Below are 15,582 nucleotides of genomic sequence, written 5' to 3' on the forward strand. Positions count from 1 at the left end.
TATTTTCCGGGGGGGGGACATAATGACAATATTTTAGAAGAAGAAATGTGCAAATACAGTGTACATAAATATTCAGTTCATTGTCCTCTGTTATAAAGCCACAAGGCCAATGCAAGCTTCATCTATAGCAAACTTGCAGGCCCTAACATGCACAAGCTTCAAAAATACAATACATAATTAAAACTGGTTTTTAATGAGTGTCCAGGTTATGAGTTGATAAACAAATCCCTAATATATCAGTAATCGAACCTCTTTTAAAAAATAAATGAGTCAACAGAAGCAGTACATTTTTACAGTTTTGCATCGCTGGCTTAAATATTTTGTGGGAATAAAGTTATCAGAGGGTGAGCAACTGCACATTACCTTTAACCGTAACCATCCCAAATCCTTCAAAAGCCTCCAGGTGGTTTGGAGGATTTTGGAGGATTGAGGCTACATGCCAAAATTGCATTGCTGATTATGAAGGATGCATTGCCTCAAGGTTGTGGATTAGACCTTGTGTTGTTTACATTCAGCCATGCATAAATTCATACCCACATTATATTGGAAATCCTCCTTACTGTTCCAGGATGCCATTCGCTCTGCCTCAACATAATGAAAGGAATTGGCGGAGGATTTGGAACTATTGAGGCAGTGATGGGCACCCTTCCACAGAACAAGAAATATTGGAGGATTTTAGAGGACTCAGATTACCCCCAATTTTTCAGGGGGGCAGTTGGGGGATTTTGAAGGATGGAGGGTGTATCCTCTGAAAAAGGGCCCAGGTGGTAAGGGTTTTAATACACAAACTTACATGTACATAAACAGCCAATCTCCTTGGCTAGATGGGTTGGTCTGGAGCATTTAACGAGGGACATTCATTTTATACAATGCCCTATGGAATTACATGTATTTCAGATATACTAATCCTAGCCCTTCAATGTTGTTTAAATTATTCAAGATGATTTGGGGGATTTTGAAGGATTTAGGCTGGTAGAGCATGGTAACCATTAATTACAGGTGATTTGAGACTAATGCTGTGTCATAGTCTAAGAATCTACAGGATGGTGGATTTTCTAGGATTTAATGAGGCTTTGCACCAAAAATACCCAGGAAAGTACAGAAGAAATAGAAAATGACATTGATTCATATTCATGTTTGTTTTCTAGTCTTACAAATCGTCAGCTGCATCACGTACTGACGTACATGTATGCAATTATCTTAGTTTACCATAAAGTGATTTAACATCTTTTGACTTTGTACACATGACATGACGGTTCATGATAACCATGATATGTCTTTCTGTGGTGCCACTGAGGAAATGTTTTGCTTTCATCTTTTTGTGGCAGACTTTTAGCCTTCAGTCTCTCAGTCACTTTGCTTTTGTACCGTTCTCCACTTTCTCCTTCAACAGATGGGTTATGCAAGTTTTAGCCAGAATTCCGAGGGAATTCATCTGAGACTTTTCAGCCGGGCATTCATCACTTGTGATCTGAATGAGACGGAATGCAATGTGTTTGTCAGCGCCGACATTGGAATGACATCCACACTCTTGAAATTAAAAGTATGCTGGTATACAGGTTTTGCATAGTAGCCATCTTGCAGGGCATTTCTTTTGTTCCTCATTTTTGTACACCCTGTGGAACAAAAGCACCGGCCTACAAGATGGCAGCCATGCAAACCCACCATACACATTTTATGGATTTTATTCTTTGTGGAAAGGAAACCAAGGGTTCCTCAAAAGTCCCTAGGCACAGCACCCTGAAGGCCTAAGAAACCTGGAGAGACAACAAGGAAGGTATTTTCAGTTTAAGAAGCGGGAGGAAAAACCCCCAAATATTACTCCCAGGAAAAACCCACAGAATCAGGTTGGGACGTAATCTGCAAATGAAAATCATCATCACACTAGTGTTTCCAATGCAGCTTAGTGTTAAACTGAAATAATACGGAGATCAAGCTGTGTCTAACTGATGGGACTTGAGGGGTAACCGCAAAAGGTTTTTCCTGTAAAGAAGTGGTAGTTTTTGAAACAGATCTCTGTTTGTTTGTGTTTGTTTTTTGAACTTAGTGGATGTACATGTATTCTGAAATTGTTTAGGAGATAGAATCACCCCTTGCCACAGTATGATGTCTTGTCGTCAAGAACATGTTGGGAGATGGGATGCGCAGCCCCCATGCATTTTGTTGCATGGCAAAGTATTTCCAAATCCTGGAACAACTGTCGTAACTGTTTCTTGAACTCAGAGTCTTTATTGATCATGGTTTGTAGTTGGTATTATTTTGGCCATAAGGCTGGATAAAGTTGAAAATTTTTATACATATGATCACCAACTACCAAATTATAAACTAGACCTTTATTTTGAGCTCATAAAAATTTTTTTTCAGTATCGAAGAAGTTGCTCTTTCTGGATTGGAGTGTATCACTGTACATGTACATGTACGTTGCATTTTGTCACTTTAATTCATTGTTCATAATTGGATCGCTTTCTTCTTAATTTGCACAGGTGATTGAAGAACTGCAAAAGGAATACAGCGGTCGCTACACTGAGGAGAACGTTGCTATCAGTGGCACACACACCCACTCTGGCCCAGGTGGCTACTTTCAGTACAGCTTATATACCATTACTGCTTTTGGCATGAAACGCTCCAGCATCGATGCCATCCTTGAAGGCATTGTCCAGGTATGTATTTGAGAGAACGATAAATCCTTTCAGTTTTGTGTATGTGACACCAAATGCACCAGTGGTAACAGTGTTCCTCTGATGGTCCTACATTTTCACCTGGACTTGGTAACTCCACAACCTGTTGTGAATCAAAAACAAGCTATGACTGGCATGAAAGGAAAGAGTGTTTTTCACATAGGCAAATCCCTGGGGGAGGGGGGGTATGTATCCCCCCACATTTTGAGGGGCGATGGGCTTTTGATTCATCCCCCGCCTGCTTTTTTGAGGGAGCAACAGAAAGTAAGTGGATTGTGAAGAATTTTGTGGACTTCCCAGTGACTATCACTCAAAAAAGGCAAACAATAAAAAATCCACAAATAAGCCATTGTGACGTAAGATTTGGCATGAATGAAGTGCATATTACCGGTGTATTATGGACATTGTCCCCCGTGTCCTGTCATGTGATGTTCCCCCCTCCCCATTCAAATTTCCATGTCCAGGCAAGCGCCCCCCCATAAATCCCCACCCCTCCAATTTCCAGCACAAATTTATGCCACTGGATTTTCATCACCTATCAATATGCAGTTTGAGTTAAATGCTTGAAGGTAAAGTTTGTTCCGTCCATTTTTGATGTCAAAACGGAACAACAGTTTGCTATAAACAAAAACAGCACCATTGCTTCCCTCAAATGATACACTGTGCACTAATTCATGTGTATGAAATTTATTGAAGTAATGGCAGAAATTTATGACCAGTGCAGAAATGCTGCTCATGTAACCAGGGGTGAGATTTCTCAGCTTTTTAGCTGATCTCAGGTTTGTTTTTTTTTGGATTGCAGCTTATTTCCCTCACTGGCTGTCTACAAAAGTATAGGAGATGTTCACAGTTGAGCTTCTTTAGACCTTTTTTCAGCTTTTTTTGTCATTGGTCAATCTAACCTGTGTGTAACTTACAGTCTCAGTATCGTGTTTTGTGTCATCTCTCAGTGTGACATCTGTGTTTGTTTCTGACTGTCTTCCTCAGTCAACCACTGTCCTTATTTATATGCAGTTGTAATAATCACTGGTACTTAATTGTGATCAAGACTGGTTGATGGCATAGTGACTGCCAAAGGTGGTGGCCACCCAATGTGGCAGTTTTCTGTGTCAGTTCTCCAGAGAAGTTATGTTTGAAAAATCTGTTGTGTTTTTCCTTTCTTGGAAAGCTGTAGAAATGACCTTGACTTATTTCTGTCTTCCGGATGTATGGCTCTGTATCACCGTGCCTTGTCAAACTCTCAAAATTGCTGCGTGTTCTTCACTTTCAGCTTTCTGAAATGAGCTCCAAGTAACAGTGGCTTGTCTGTATCTTCTTTACATTTTTAACTCCGTCAGAGCATCAAAAATGCCCATGACAACCTACAAGAGGGAAACATCTTGTATAACAAGGGTGAATTATTGGGTGCCAACATCAACAGGAGCCCAACAGCCTACTTGCAAAATCCCCAGGAAGAGAGAGATAAGTAAGTGAATGAGAATAATTTGTGGTAAACTCTGTGACCAAGCGATTGCCTTGAAGAGGTTGGTTCCCCATGTATATTTGTAGCAGTTAATCAGCCATGCTCGGGGATTTTAGATAAATTTCTTCAAGCCATGAGCACAATACCCACTTCCTTGCTTAGCGTAAAGTACTCTTTTGCCCTCGGTATTGTTTAGTGTTGTAATGTTCTTCTTCATGAGAGGGAGAGTACTGTACTCCCTAAATAGGCGGAGGAACTGAGTACCCATTATGGGTACCCATTATTATGGGAGTTAGTCCTTTTTCCTAAGTAAATATAAAAATACTTCTTATTTCTCTTGAAAAACAGTAAAAAAACAGGGCTTAGTGATAACCATGAACTCATGACACCATAGACAAAATCACAGAAGTCTGTATCCGCACATGTACGGCGGCACGCGTGAGGCTACCGTGCACGGACACCATGTTGACCAGCCACCATGCGCACATGCCTGGCGGTGGCCATCTAGGAAAATAACGGTGCACTTCATCACATGCAAGTAAATTGCTAATTGGACATTCCAACCTCAACAAGTTGAAGCATTCACCAGGAGAAGCTCTGGCCCCAATTTGGTCAAGCTGCATAATTCACTCGTACCATCGCCCTTAAAGGACACTGGGAATGGCAAATGCATGATGTAATATGTGTTGGCTGGCGCAGTGCCAGCCAGTACGTTATCAACTGACCAATAGGGAATGGCTTAACTGTTTCAAGTATAAATTCCTGAACAGTTCTTAAAGGCAATCAGTTCTTTCTGTGTTGCAGGTACAAATATGATGTAGACAAAGAAATGACGGTGCTGAAGTTTGAAGATAAAGATGGCATTGGATTAGGAGCCATTTGGTGAGATGGGCTTGATATTTTTGCATGCACAAAATGGATGCTAAATTTGAAAGATTTACCCAACTCAAAGTGTCATGGAGGCTGTGGAAAAATGTGTTCAAAGAACCTATATTCTAATGATTGACAAGTCAGTAGATTTTGAAACTGGGAAATCTTCACTCATCCATAAGAAAATTTCAAACCATACAAGTGATACTACAGTGCAAAATGACCGACTGTTGTTTTCCATTGATATCCAGATGTTGGGTTCACTTTTTATTGAACTGTTTAAGTAAGAAATTAAGATTAACCCTCCTATGCTGAAGTCATTCTTTGGGTCACTTGGTAAACACCTCAAAGAAGCACAGCTGTGTTGTGTTGAGCACTGCACCAACTGTCCCTCACAGGAATATCAGATTGCACTTTTGTGCTGCCCAACAACTGTGCTTCACTATTTCATGTGCATCATTGTGCAGTAAACCAAATGCAGTGTAGAGAACTGCACAAAAGACCCTGGGTCATTTTGTGCTGGCAATCTACTGTGTGCACACCGAACCTGTGCATGTTTGTGTTCCGTATAGAAAACACATGCAAGAGAGTGACTGGAGGCACTCTTGCATATTTGTGCTGTAAAACCAAAGGAGGGTAAAACCATTTGAAAGATTTATGTTTGTAAACTTCAGTCTGAAGGGGCTTAGAAATTCAATGACGTCTTGGATATTGGGACAATGTGTGTAGGTTTTGAATTGTCCATTTGTGCCCACCTGTCCTGAACCTAATTCTTGCATGGTGCCCTGTTCTCAGCTGGTTTCCTGTTCATCCAGTGAGCATGGAAAACACCAACAAGCTTATCAGCAGTGACAACAAAGGTTATGCTTCCTACCTCTTTGAGATGGACATGAACCCAGGTTCAAAGATGGGCCAGGTAATGTATCATTATTAGCTTTCCAAAGTTTGGAAGAGTCTTTCTTTTTGTCCAGATCGGTTTTCTTCTCCTTGTTCTTCACCAAACCTATTTGCTTTGTGTATGTCTCCTCTTGACTGGTCTCTCGACTAAAAACAAGTTCCTATTACAATAAAATTTGACTGAGGAAAAGATCTCCTATCCAATCCACTTCAGACTTTGTACAGATATGAAGTTGAGATTCATAAAGTGTGTGATGAAACCATCCTATATGTACATGTGCTCATCCTACAGATTTTGTACACATGTGTTACTCAACATGTTTTGCGGTACATGCATGTACATGTGTGGCAAGTGCATTTTGTCTCATCTTCAAAATGTGGAAAGCCCTATGTTGAGTTGCAAACAGACAAAGAACAGCTCGTTAACTCTTCTGTTTATCTGTAATCAGTTTGCATTGCCACTTTGAAAAAGCGTGACTCACTTTGGTTGATCTCGACCTAAATCCGACCATGCATTTGTTGTAATAATCTTTCAATTTGGGGATAGTGAAAACATTTCTGATTTTTATGTGTGTGGAAAGACAGTTGTCTTCTTTGATATTTCCTGAATTTCGATCCCAGGGCTCCTTTGTAGCTGCCTTCCCAAATAGCAATCACGGTGATACAACCCCTCATGTCAATGGAACAATCTGCGTAGATACGGGAAAACCTTGCGATGTAGAGACAAGCACGTGTGGAGGAGAGGTAACCATTAATGGACTATTATGTGAATTGAAGAGATGCAATGCATGTTGACTGCAGATCAGAATGTTGTTGATAGCATCATTGCTTCGTGTGGTTAGTGAATATGTTTATGACATGCACATTGCTGGCAGTAGTTGGCCTGATGGATTAGCCATTCAAGTGATTACCTGGCAACTTCTTCCAAGTTGAACATGGCTTCAGTAACCGATTTCATGTAGCGTTTATGGTGTGGCTGACCAATATAATACGGTTCAGTTCACAAAATTTAACCAATTTTTAAAGTTTTAAAAAATTATATTGGACGAGGAAGACCACCTTTTTTGCAGTCTCTGTGTAATATTACAGCAATTATTAAACAGTTGTCAAATGAGCTCTGCCCACCATTTTGAAAAAGTTTTCATCTTCTTTGTTGGAACTGGGCTGCAAATCTCATACTCCACCCCACAGTGATTGTGTACCGGTCAGTTATGCCATAATTTGTTACACAAGTTGCAGACCTACATGTACGCAATGTTCAACTCTCAGGTAATGTGCCATAATTTGTTGCTCAACTTACACAGTCAAATTATGTGACATAAGTGAAGTTAAACCATTGCGTGAAGTTTCGTGAAATAGACCGATTTACCCGAGCATATAAAACCTGTTGGTGAAGCAGTTTCCATGTAAAATTCAAACTGTCACTCCAGGATTGAGAAGTAAAATTGTTCTTCCATCTGCATTTATTCAGTTACCATGTATTTTTTTTGGGGGGGGGAGTGTTGCAAGGTATGCATAATCCTCATTTATATTTAAAATCTTCTCAGAGAAAATTTTACTGTTGGAGTTTGTTTCCTTTTCATAAATATTCTTGTAACGAACATTGATCTAAGGCCACTGAATAAAGGCATGGTACATGTACATGTATGTTTTTCAGAAAAAAGCACTTGGGGTTGACAACATAGGGTAGTTAGTATGGCTTGAATATTTGTGGTAGGCTGATGTGTTAACAACCTGATCCATGTACATGTAATCATCCATCAGTGCATTATTTTGAGCAGGTGGGCATAAAATGTCGCATAACGGTTAAAATATTATACAATCTGTGCACTTGAACATAAAATGTCTCATAAGGGTTAAAATTTACAGTCTGTGCAGGTGGGCATAAAATGTCTCATAATGGTTAAAATATTATACAGTCTGTGCACTTGAACACAAAATGTCTCATAAGGGTTAAAATATACAATGTGTGCAGGTGGGCATAAAATGTCTCATAAGGGTTAAAATATACAATGTGTGCAGGTGGGCATAAAATGTCTCATAAGGGTTAAAATATTATACAATCTGCACATTAGCATAGCATGTCTCATAAAGGTGAAAATATACAGTCCGTGCAGGTGGCCATAAAATGTCTGATAAGGGTCAAACTATTATACAGTCTGTGCAGGTGGGCATAAATGCTAGAGCTTAAGGGGTAAAATAATATACAGTCTGATGCTAGCATGATTCAAATTATAAAAGCAGTCCAAGTGCTTTTAGTGTTACAGTATGTACATGTATACATGTGCAAGGCTATTCATTGCTGGAGTAGTACAAACATTTGGTGCCTGTCAGTTGGAAACTGGCTGGGTCATCCAGACGAGTAGCATCATTCAGTTGGCATACTTTGTCTCCTTGGTCAGTAGTTTTGACATTGAAGGAGTGGCATGTGGGCATCTTGGTGCAGGCAACAGCACATTTGGGTATGGCCTTGATGGAGATTTCTCTGATGACGTGATTGACAAGGCAGTGGTTGAGAGTATCGGTGTCCTTGTTGATAGAGTAGGTTTGCCGACGTACGCAAGGCGGCCTTACTGGCTGAACACAAACAGCTTTGTACTTGTTAGTGCATTGATGTAAATGCCATTCACTGGATGTCTTGAGGGCAGCGCAGTCTCCATTATAGGAGGGATTTCTATACAAGTTGTTGATGAAGGCATGACCTTTCTTTTGACCCTCACACTCTATGTGCTCTTGGTTGAGCTTGCTACAGGCAATCCACAGGTGATGCCCTTGGGGTTTTAAAGTATTCATAAACTTGGTCTCTTCATGTGACTGAGGAGCAGCCATCTTGCCTCCCTGGGCATCGCAAACTTCATGGCTCTCATTCCAGGTCTGAGAAGTGTCTGTGCTAAAGTAACAGGACCCATTCCAGCTCTGCCAAGATTGCTTACAGATGTTGGCATTCAAGATATAAGAATCAGAACCCCATGAGGAAATCATCGCTGAGCTCACTAGAAGCAGCACTCCCCAACCTTGGATGACAAACATCTTGAAGAAGATGGAAACTGGATTGGATACTGGATGAAATACAGACGAGTATGCTTAGCTAAACGTTGTAGCTGTCACATGCATCCTCTCCCTGAAGTTCCACTCCGATGTCAATTTCCTTCCAGTGAATGCAATTACTGTCTCCTCAAAAAACTGATGATGGCCTACACGACATCATGATATCCCTGTCCTCTGAATGAACCGTCTACCAGAAGCAGATCTAGTAGTGAGCCCCAAATTTCTGTCACTGCTCATTTGCAGACATAAATTTCAAAATACAAATATACCACGAACAAGCGAGACCAACAAAGGACCATCTTTGAAAAAGTCATCATCATCATTTATTTTGGACAGTGACGGAAATTTAATTACTGTCCCATTGTTGAGGGTATTCATTACATACTCCCATTTTCCCCTGTCCTCTGAATGAACTGTCTACCAGAAGCAGATCTAGTAGTGAGCCCCAAATTTCTGTCACTGCTCATTTGCAGACATAAATTTCAAAATACAAATATACCACGAACAAGCGAGACCAACAAAGGACCATCTTTGAAAAAGTCATCATCATCATTTATTTTGGACAGTGACGGAAATTTAATTACTGTCCCATTGTTGAGGGTATTCATTACATACTCCCATTTTCCCCTTTTGTCATAACAATTGCTAATAATGCAGGAACAGACAATCTCTGAAATGACGATTTTGCAGGAATTGTGGCATCTTAACAATAAATGAAAAATGAACGGGGAATAAAACTGAAACTACATGTAATTATTGGGTTGTATTTGATTATTGTTCAGAAGGAAATTATCACTGGTTCATCAGAAATGCAGCCTGTACCCTTTTGATGGATAGGCTGACAGTAATGCAGTTGTTAAGTTTTTTTATTGTCTTTGGGTTGTTTTGAAAATTCCTGTTTCAGATCAAGTTCACCTTTAAGAGGTGCATTCAGTGTTCCAAAACGAATGATTGTGACTGTATTGTCCTTCCTAAGCACTTAACTTACTGAATCTTAATCACTTTATGGTTTTTGTATCAACTCTGTATTGGCCATGGTTAACACCTGTCATGTGTTTTCCCATAATGCATCTGTGGGTTTTTAATAAGATGGTGTATCGCAAATGGTGTGCTATGAGATGGTGCAGGATACATGTACATGTACTACAATGAGTCGCGAGACATTGCAGCACCGAAAGGTGACCATGAAGAAACTAATTCTTAGTGCATATAAGCCCAACTCAACCGATCCCCCAAAACAAAAAGGCAATCCTATTGCACGAGAATTTTTTTGTCACAAGCAATAAGCCTGAATAAATCTGGTACACTGAGTTCTTCAAATTCACTCAAACATAACAATTTCAATTCTCCACACTAAAGACAGTGTTGCTACATCTCGTGACTTGGGGCAAGGTTTTCCTTAGTTACATAAGAGACGCCTTGCCTCAATATACTGCTTTCAATGGATGGGAAGGGCACAAAGGAACCAGTCCATTTCAGAGATGGTGGGTCACTATGCAAAAGCTTGCCCCAAATCATGAGGTATAGCAACAGTGTCTTTAGTCTGGGGAATTCAAATTGTTATGTTTATCTGCAATCAGACATCTCAGTGTGCCAGATTTGATTTAAATTGTACTTGCAAAAGGCTTACTCAGCTGGAGTTTATTGTGGATAAGGCAAAGGGGATAGTTAAATGTAGGGGGATATATCAAGATATTGACCCTGACATTTGTGGCAATTGCTCAGGGGTGCAATGTGCCTTGTGAATCGGTCTTATTTCTGTGTGCTTTGATAATGCTCATTTTTTGGGGTTTCACAGGTGGCTAACTGTCTTGGGAGAGGACCAGGCAATGACATGTATGAGAACACTAGAATGATTGGCCAGAGGCTTTATGAAAAAGCAAAGGTAGTCTTGGCATTTATCGTCTCATTGTTTACTGGTAATTTTATTTTGTAGGGACCATTCATACAGTAGTTATTTCTTTGAGAAAGAACATACATGATTCATGTATTCCTGCAGCTCACATGCGTGTGAGCTTCACTTCTAAATATTTTGGCTTACAATAGACTTCTAAAACAGGGCTAGACAATAAAGGTTTGTGATTTTCAGTGATACTTCATATGGGATGACTGACAGGCAGTTTAAACGCTTCTAGTTGCCGTTCATATATATACAAACTATACATGTACGCTGGATTAGTCAGAAAACTGGAAGTGCACTGTTATGGCACAGGACATTTGCAAAAGATCATTTGGCAGAATGTTGATCAAAATCATATCGTTGATTTTTCTTGCAGGAATTGTATGATGCTCCAGGCACACCACTCAACGGACCAGTATCCTCCATTCACCAGTATGTGAATATGTCTAATTTCAGGGTTACAAAGGGCAATGAAACGGTATGCTCATTCATTTTAATAGTGTTTCAATATTTCAATTATTTTTTCAATGTGTATTTTTTTCAGTGAAATTATTTTGATCAGAGTTTAAATTTTGTTCTTGTGAAATATGTGACCTGTCACTACAAAATGAGCTGAAAGTCAGACTTTTTAAATGTTGACAGAAACAGAGCTTTTCAAGTGGCATGTACATGGAACACTTAGGGTAGAAGTATAAGGTGACAATGTGACATTATTCTGGCAGCTTTGCGTCTTTGTTTCTGACATTGTTTCAACATTTCTGACCGGGCATGAATAATGCTATCAGAAAAATTGCTGAGAAAATGACATTTATAAAATGAAATATATTATCCTGCAAAACATTTGGAATTACATTGAAAAACGGTTTACTCTTTCCAAATATTTCAACCCCCCCATATTGATCTCCACTTCAATATGACTTTGAAGCCTAAAAATAGGCAAGAACAGGATATACTTTTACGCTCATTTTGTCGTGACAGGTCACATATTGGCTTTTAAATGGTTAATTGCTCCAGGATTAAAATATGCAAAATTGTTTTGACCTTACCTTACAGATGAACTGACAGTACAGTTGTTTATTCAGCAAATTGTGAAATTATCAAATGAAAAATTTCACAATTGCCTCCTTTTTCCGTGAAGTGGGTAGAGCTATAGATTAATCTGAGGAGATGCCAGAAATGTGGTGGCGCTACACTTACACTCACATTCTTTAGCTTGACAAGCGTATTTGGCAAATCAAGGCACCCTATTGGTCAAGGAGGCATGTAACATGTGCGTATCACCTGTCCATGAGCATTGTGCCACCTGTCCACGAGCGTTGTGCTACTACATTTATGGCTTCTAATTCTGGTCATTGAATGACACTACCGTACACAGATTGTACATTTCATGCACTGAAGTCAATATCTTTATTCTCCTTGCTTCTGGGGTGATGGATTTTCACTGACATCAGATCACATTATGGAAAATCTCACTGAAGATGCGGAACTTTGAAATCCTTGTTTGAACTGTTTTTGAAGGCTGAGCCAGGAGTGGTTAGCTTTTAGTGGTACTTTTTGAGACTTCATAAAGAGAGTGCATGGAGAAATTAGGATGCATGTGTTGCTGTTCTTCACTGACACCGTATTAAACATGAATAATTGTTGGTATCTTGCAGTTTACAACCTGCACACCTGCTCTTGGGTACAGCTTTGCTGCTGGCACCACAGATGGTCCTGGTATTTCTAGCTTCTCACAAGGTAAATGCCAGGGACAAATTGCACTGTGCTTTTTGCCACAAAGAAAGAATCTCTGTTTACTATCCACTCTGTGCTGGAACTGGAGATCGCATGCATTCACATACATGTAGCGTAATGGGTCTTTGATGGGGACTTTATGTGCACAGGTTTATACACGTACAAGTTTGGTGTCAGACGTGCTGAGAATGCAAGACCAATTTACATTGGAATGTACAGTTTTTGCATGTGCGCAGGGTGTGAAATTGAATCAATTCCCAACCTTTTGTGTGCATGAGTTTGCTTTTGCATTCAATTGGGAACCCTGAACAATAGAGGACAATAAAGTCCCCGATTCACATACGGACCCCAATGACAACTGTGTACAAAACATATGGGTGGGCTTTCTAAAAAACAAAAGTACAAACAAAAGAGGAACAATAGGGGGTCCCCAGTTGCAGGCAAATACACACTTGTGTGTGTGTGGGGGGGTTAAAGTCAGAGTAGATTGGTTGGATTCTATCCAAACTAAGGACTGTGCTTTCATAGTTAGTGTCAAATTTCTTTGTTGATGTTTCAAGTTCAAAGTAACCTGAGAGCCTAATTCTGTTGTTACCTGAGTCGTGAAATGAGGCTAGCTCTTTACACTAAAATGTGTTAGATGCCAAGAAACATTCTACGCAGTTGAAATTGTTGACCGGGGTGCCATCCCATCACAAATAATTAACATGACTGCAAAGATTTGCACTAGGGTTCCAATGTGTGTAGAGCATGGAGAGACCGTAATGCAGTTTCGTGTCAACCATTTGCATTTCAAACATTCAAACCGTAGATGTGTGTGTCAAAATTTGATCTTTAAATCATATATAGGAAGCATTTAGTATTTTATACACAGTCTCTACATTCGTACCATTTTTTTTTTCAGTCATTTATTTATTTCATTTATCCAGGGTAAGCCCAAACAGTTTACCAAAACTGATTTCCATTGGGGCCTTGCAAACACTCATAAAAAGGATACATATACAATAAAAACTTGAAAATTAGACATCTTCACAATTATATGCAAACACCAACTCCATCATCTCTAACAGGGTACACCAAAACACACGGATATCAACAAGCTAATATTTGCTAGAAAGACAAAGCACACGCAAAATGCACAATAAACAAAAAACGACAAGTAGTTTACTGCAACCATGACACTCATGCCAAATGGGGGAGAGCGAAAATCCTACAAAAAACAAAACATTTTGGGAAATTTTTTTGGGAAAAAACAGGAGAATTCCCTTCCAGGTGTTGGATGAAAACTTAATTTAAAGCGACCAAGTCGCACGACTCCGTAGATTTGCAGTTCCTCCCTTAGTAATACACTTTCTTTGTGTGCGTAGACCTTTTTTGAAGTTAAATAAATTGAAACTGTTATTAACAACTGTATCCCTTCTAGAAAATGTCAAATATATGTATTTATTTCTTTTCAAAAGATGTCTTCTCATGTCACTGATTCAAGCTCAAAGCTGTCATGACAACATTCAAATCATGGCTCATTCCATCAGCCAATCAGATGACTCATCAAATTTGTGCATATTCATGCTCTGCTGGCAGAATCATTCATCAATGGTAAGTACATGTAAACTCATCGTGCTCATATTCCACAACTTTCTCTCGTCTTCAGCTCTCCAAACTGTTTTCCTGAAATATTGGTAACGGATGAAACTGTGACGGGATATGTAGAAACAACCTTTTAACCCAAGCTTTTCTGTTTGATTATTGATTTGGGGACCCAGGGATGACGGAAGGTTCACCCTTTTGGGATGGTCTTGTTCGTTCACTCTTCAATGATTACGAAGAAACCCAAGACTGCCAACAACCAAAACCTGTGCTTCTTCCTGTCGGGGACTATCTCAACACAACTGTAAGTGAATTGTTTTAACCACTTCATGCCGGGGCATTTTTCAATGTCGATGATGCTGGGCCGGCATAATTATCATTTTTTCCGTTTTCAAAATTCTTCAAAAATTCATCATTTCATTTAACGGATGTTTATAGCCGCACAAAGTAATCTTTAGGCACTACTCTAAGTTGATAGGTGACCTTTATTGACGCCGAAGTATTTCAGCCAGGCCTGCAGCCTTGTAAAAAGAGCCCAGAGTGTGCGGTGTTATGTAACTTTCTCATGTTCATGAACCTTGCTCAAGGCAATGCTGACCTTTTTTCAATAGGGGCCAGATTAGCGTGGGGGAGTGCTTTTGTCCCTGGTGGTAATCCCCTTGCCATAAATGCCCCAAACCCTGGTATACGGTTTCAAAACAAGGCTAGATTATCACCACTTTTGAGAATGAAAATGTCGATAATGCCCAGCAGCCTGGTCTTTTGTTCGGAGTACGTTTTTTTGTTACAGGGCCCTGTTTCCTTTGTCCGAGTTCGGAGACCCCGGCCATGCATATAAAGCATACGTCTCCGATTCCGGAGTCCCCGGCAGGAAGTGGATAATCATTAGTCCTAACAATCCTCATTCCTCCAATTCAATATGATTTTATGTGCGTTTACACCCTAGGGGTTTAGGCTCAATGTACATGAAAAGAGATGGTTGACCCCCTCTCCGAAAAAAATGAAAAATGGGAAATAGAAAAAAATGCAAAAGAAAATAACAATTTGCTTGAAAATACCTCGAAACTGACCCCCTTCCACACATTCCATAGTTTGTCAGTTTGAGGCTGATGAGTGCTTTGATCCCTGCACCCCTCTTGGAAAAAACATGCTGGTCATGCCAGTGCTGGTTGCACGCTCTTAAGAACAGTGTGAGAAGTAGAACTGGTTATCAAATGCTTCACTTTACATTCCCTTTGCACAATTTTACAAATTGTACTCATGTTCAGGCATTGATGTATTAAACTGATTGGACACTGATGTCCAACAGCAATATCACCCTGTTGTATTTAGGTGTGAGAAAGCTAGTGTGGTAAAACTATTCACATATTGTTGTGAATGAACAGATTGCTGAAAGGTCTGTTACT

The 15,582-nt window shown here is 39.8% G+C and overlaps 1 protein-coding gene across 1 annotated transcript in view; it reads left to right on the forward strand.

Moving 5' to 3' along the window:
- The window catches only part of LOC110984971 (putative neutral ceramidase C), a 28,395-nt gene that overhangs the window by 2,992 nt on the left and 9,821 nt on the right, over window positions 1–15,582 (forward strand). The window contains exons 2-11 of the mRNA XM_087149163.1: window positions 1,394–1,543; window positions 2,484–2,660; window positions 4,016–4,143; window positions 4,945–5,022; window positions 5,806–5,926; window positions 6,529–6,651; window positions 10,754–10,840; window positions 11,232–11,333; window positions 12,511–12,592; window positions 14,353–14,480. Coding sequence (XP_087005289.1) covers window positions 1,394–1,543; window positions 2,484–2,660; window positions 4,016–4,143; window positions 4,945–5,022; window positions 5,806–5,926; window positions 6,529–6,651; window positions 10,754–10,840; window positions 11,232–11,333; window positions 12,511–12,592; window positions 14,353–14,480 — 1,176 coding nt within the window. The remainder of the gene's footprint in view (window positions 1–1,393; window positions 1,544–2,483; window positions 2,661–4,015; window positions 4,144–4,944; window positions 5,023–5,805; window positions 5,927–6,528; window positions 6,652–10,753; window positions 10,841–11,231; window positions 11,334–12,510; window positions 12,593–14,352; window positions 14,481–15,582) is intronic.

The sequence above is a fragment of the Acanthaster planci genome, linkage group LG19 (assembly GCF_054643075.1).
Source record: "Acanthaster planci isolate LZ-2023a linkage group LG19, COTS_SCS, whole genome shotgun sequence".
NCBI lineage: Eukaryota > Metazoa > Echinodermata > Asteroidea > Valvatida > Acanthasteridae > Acanthaster > Acanthaster planci.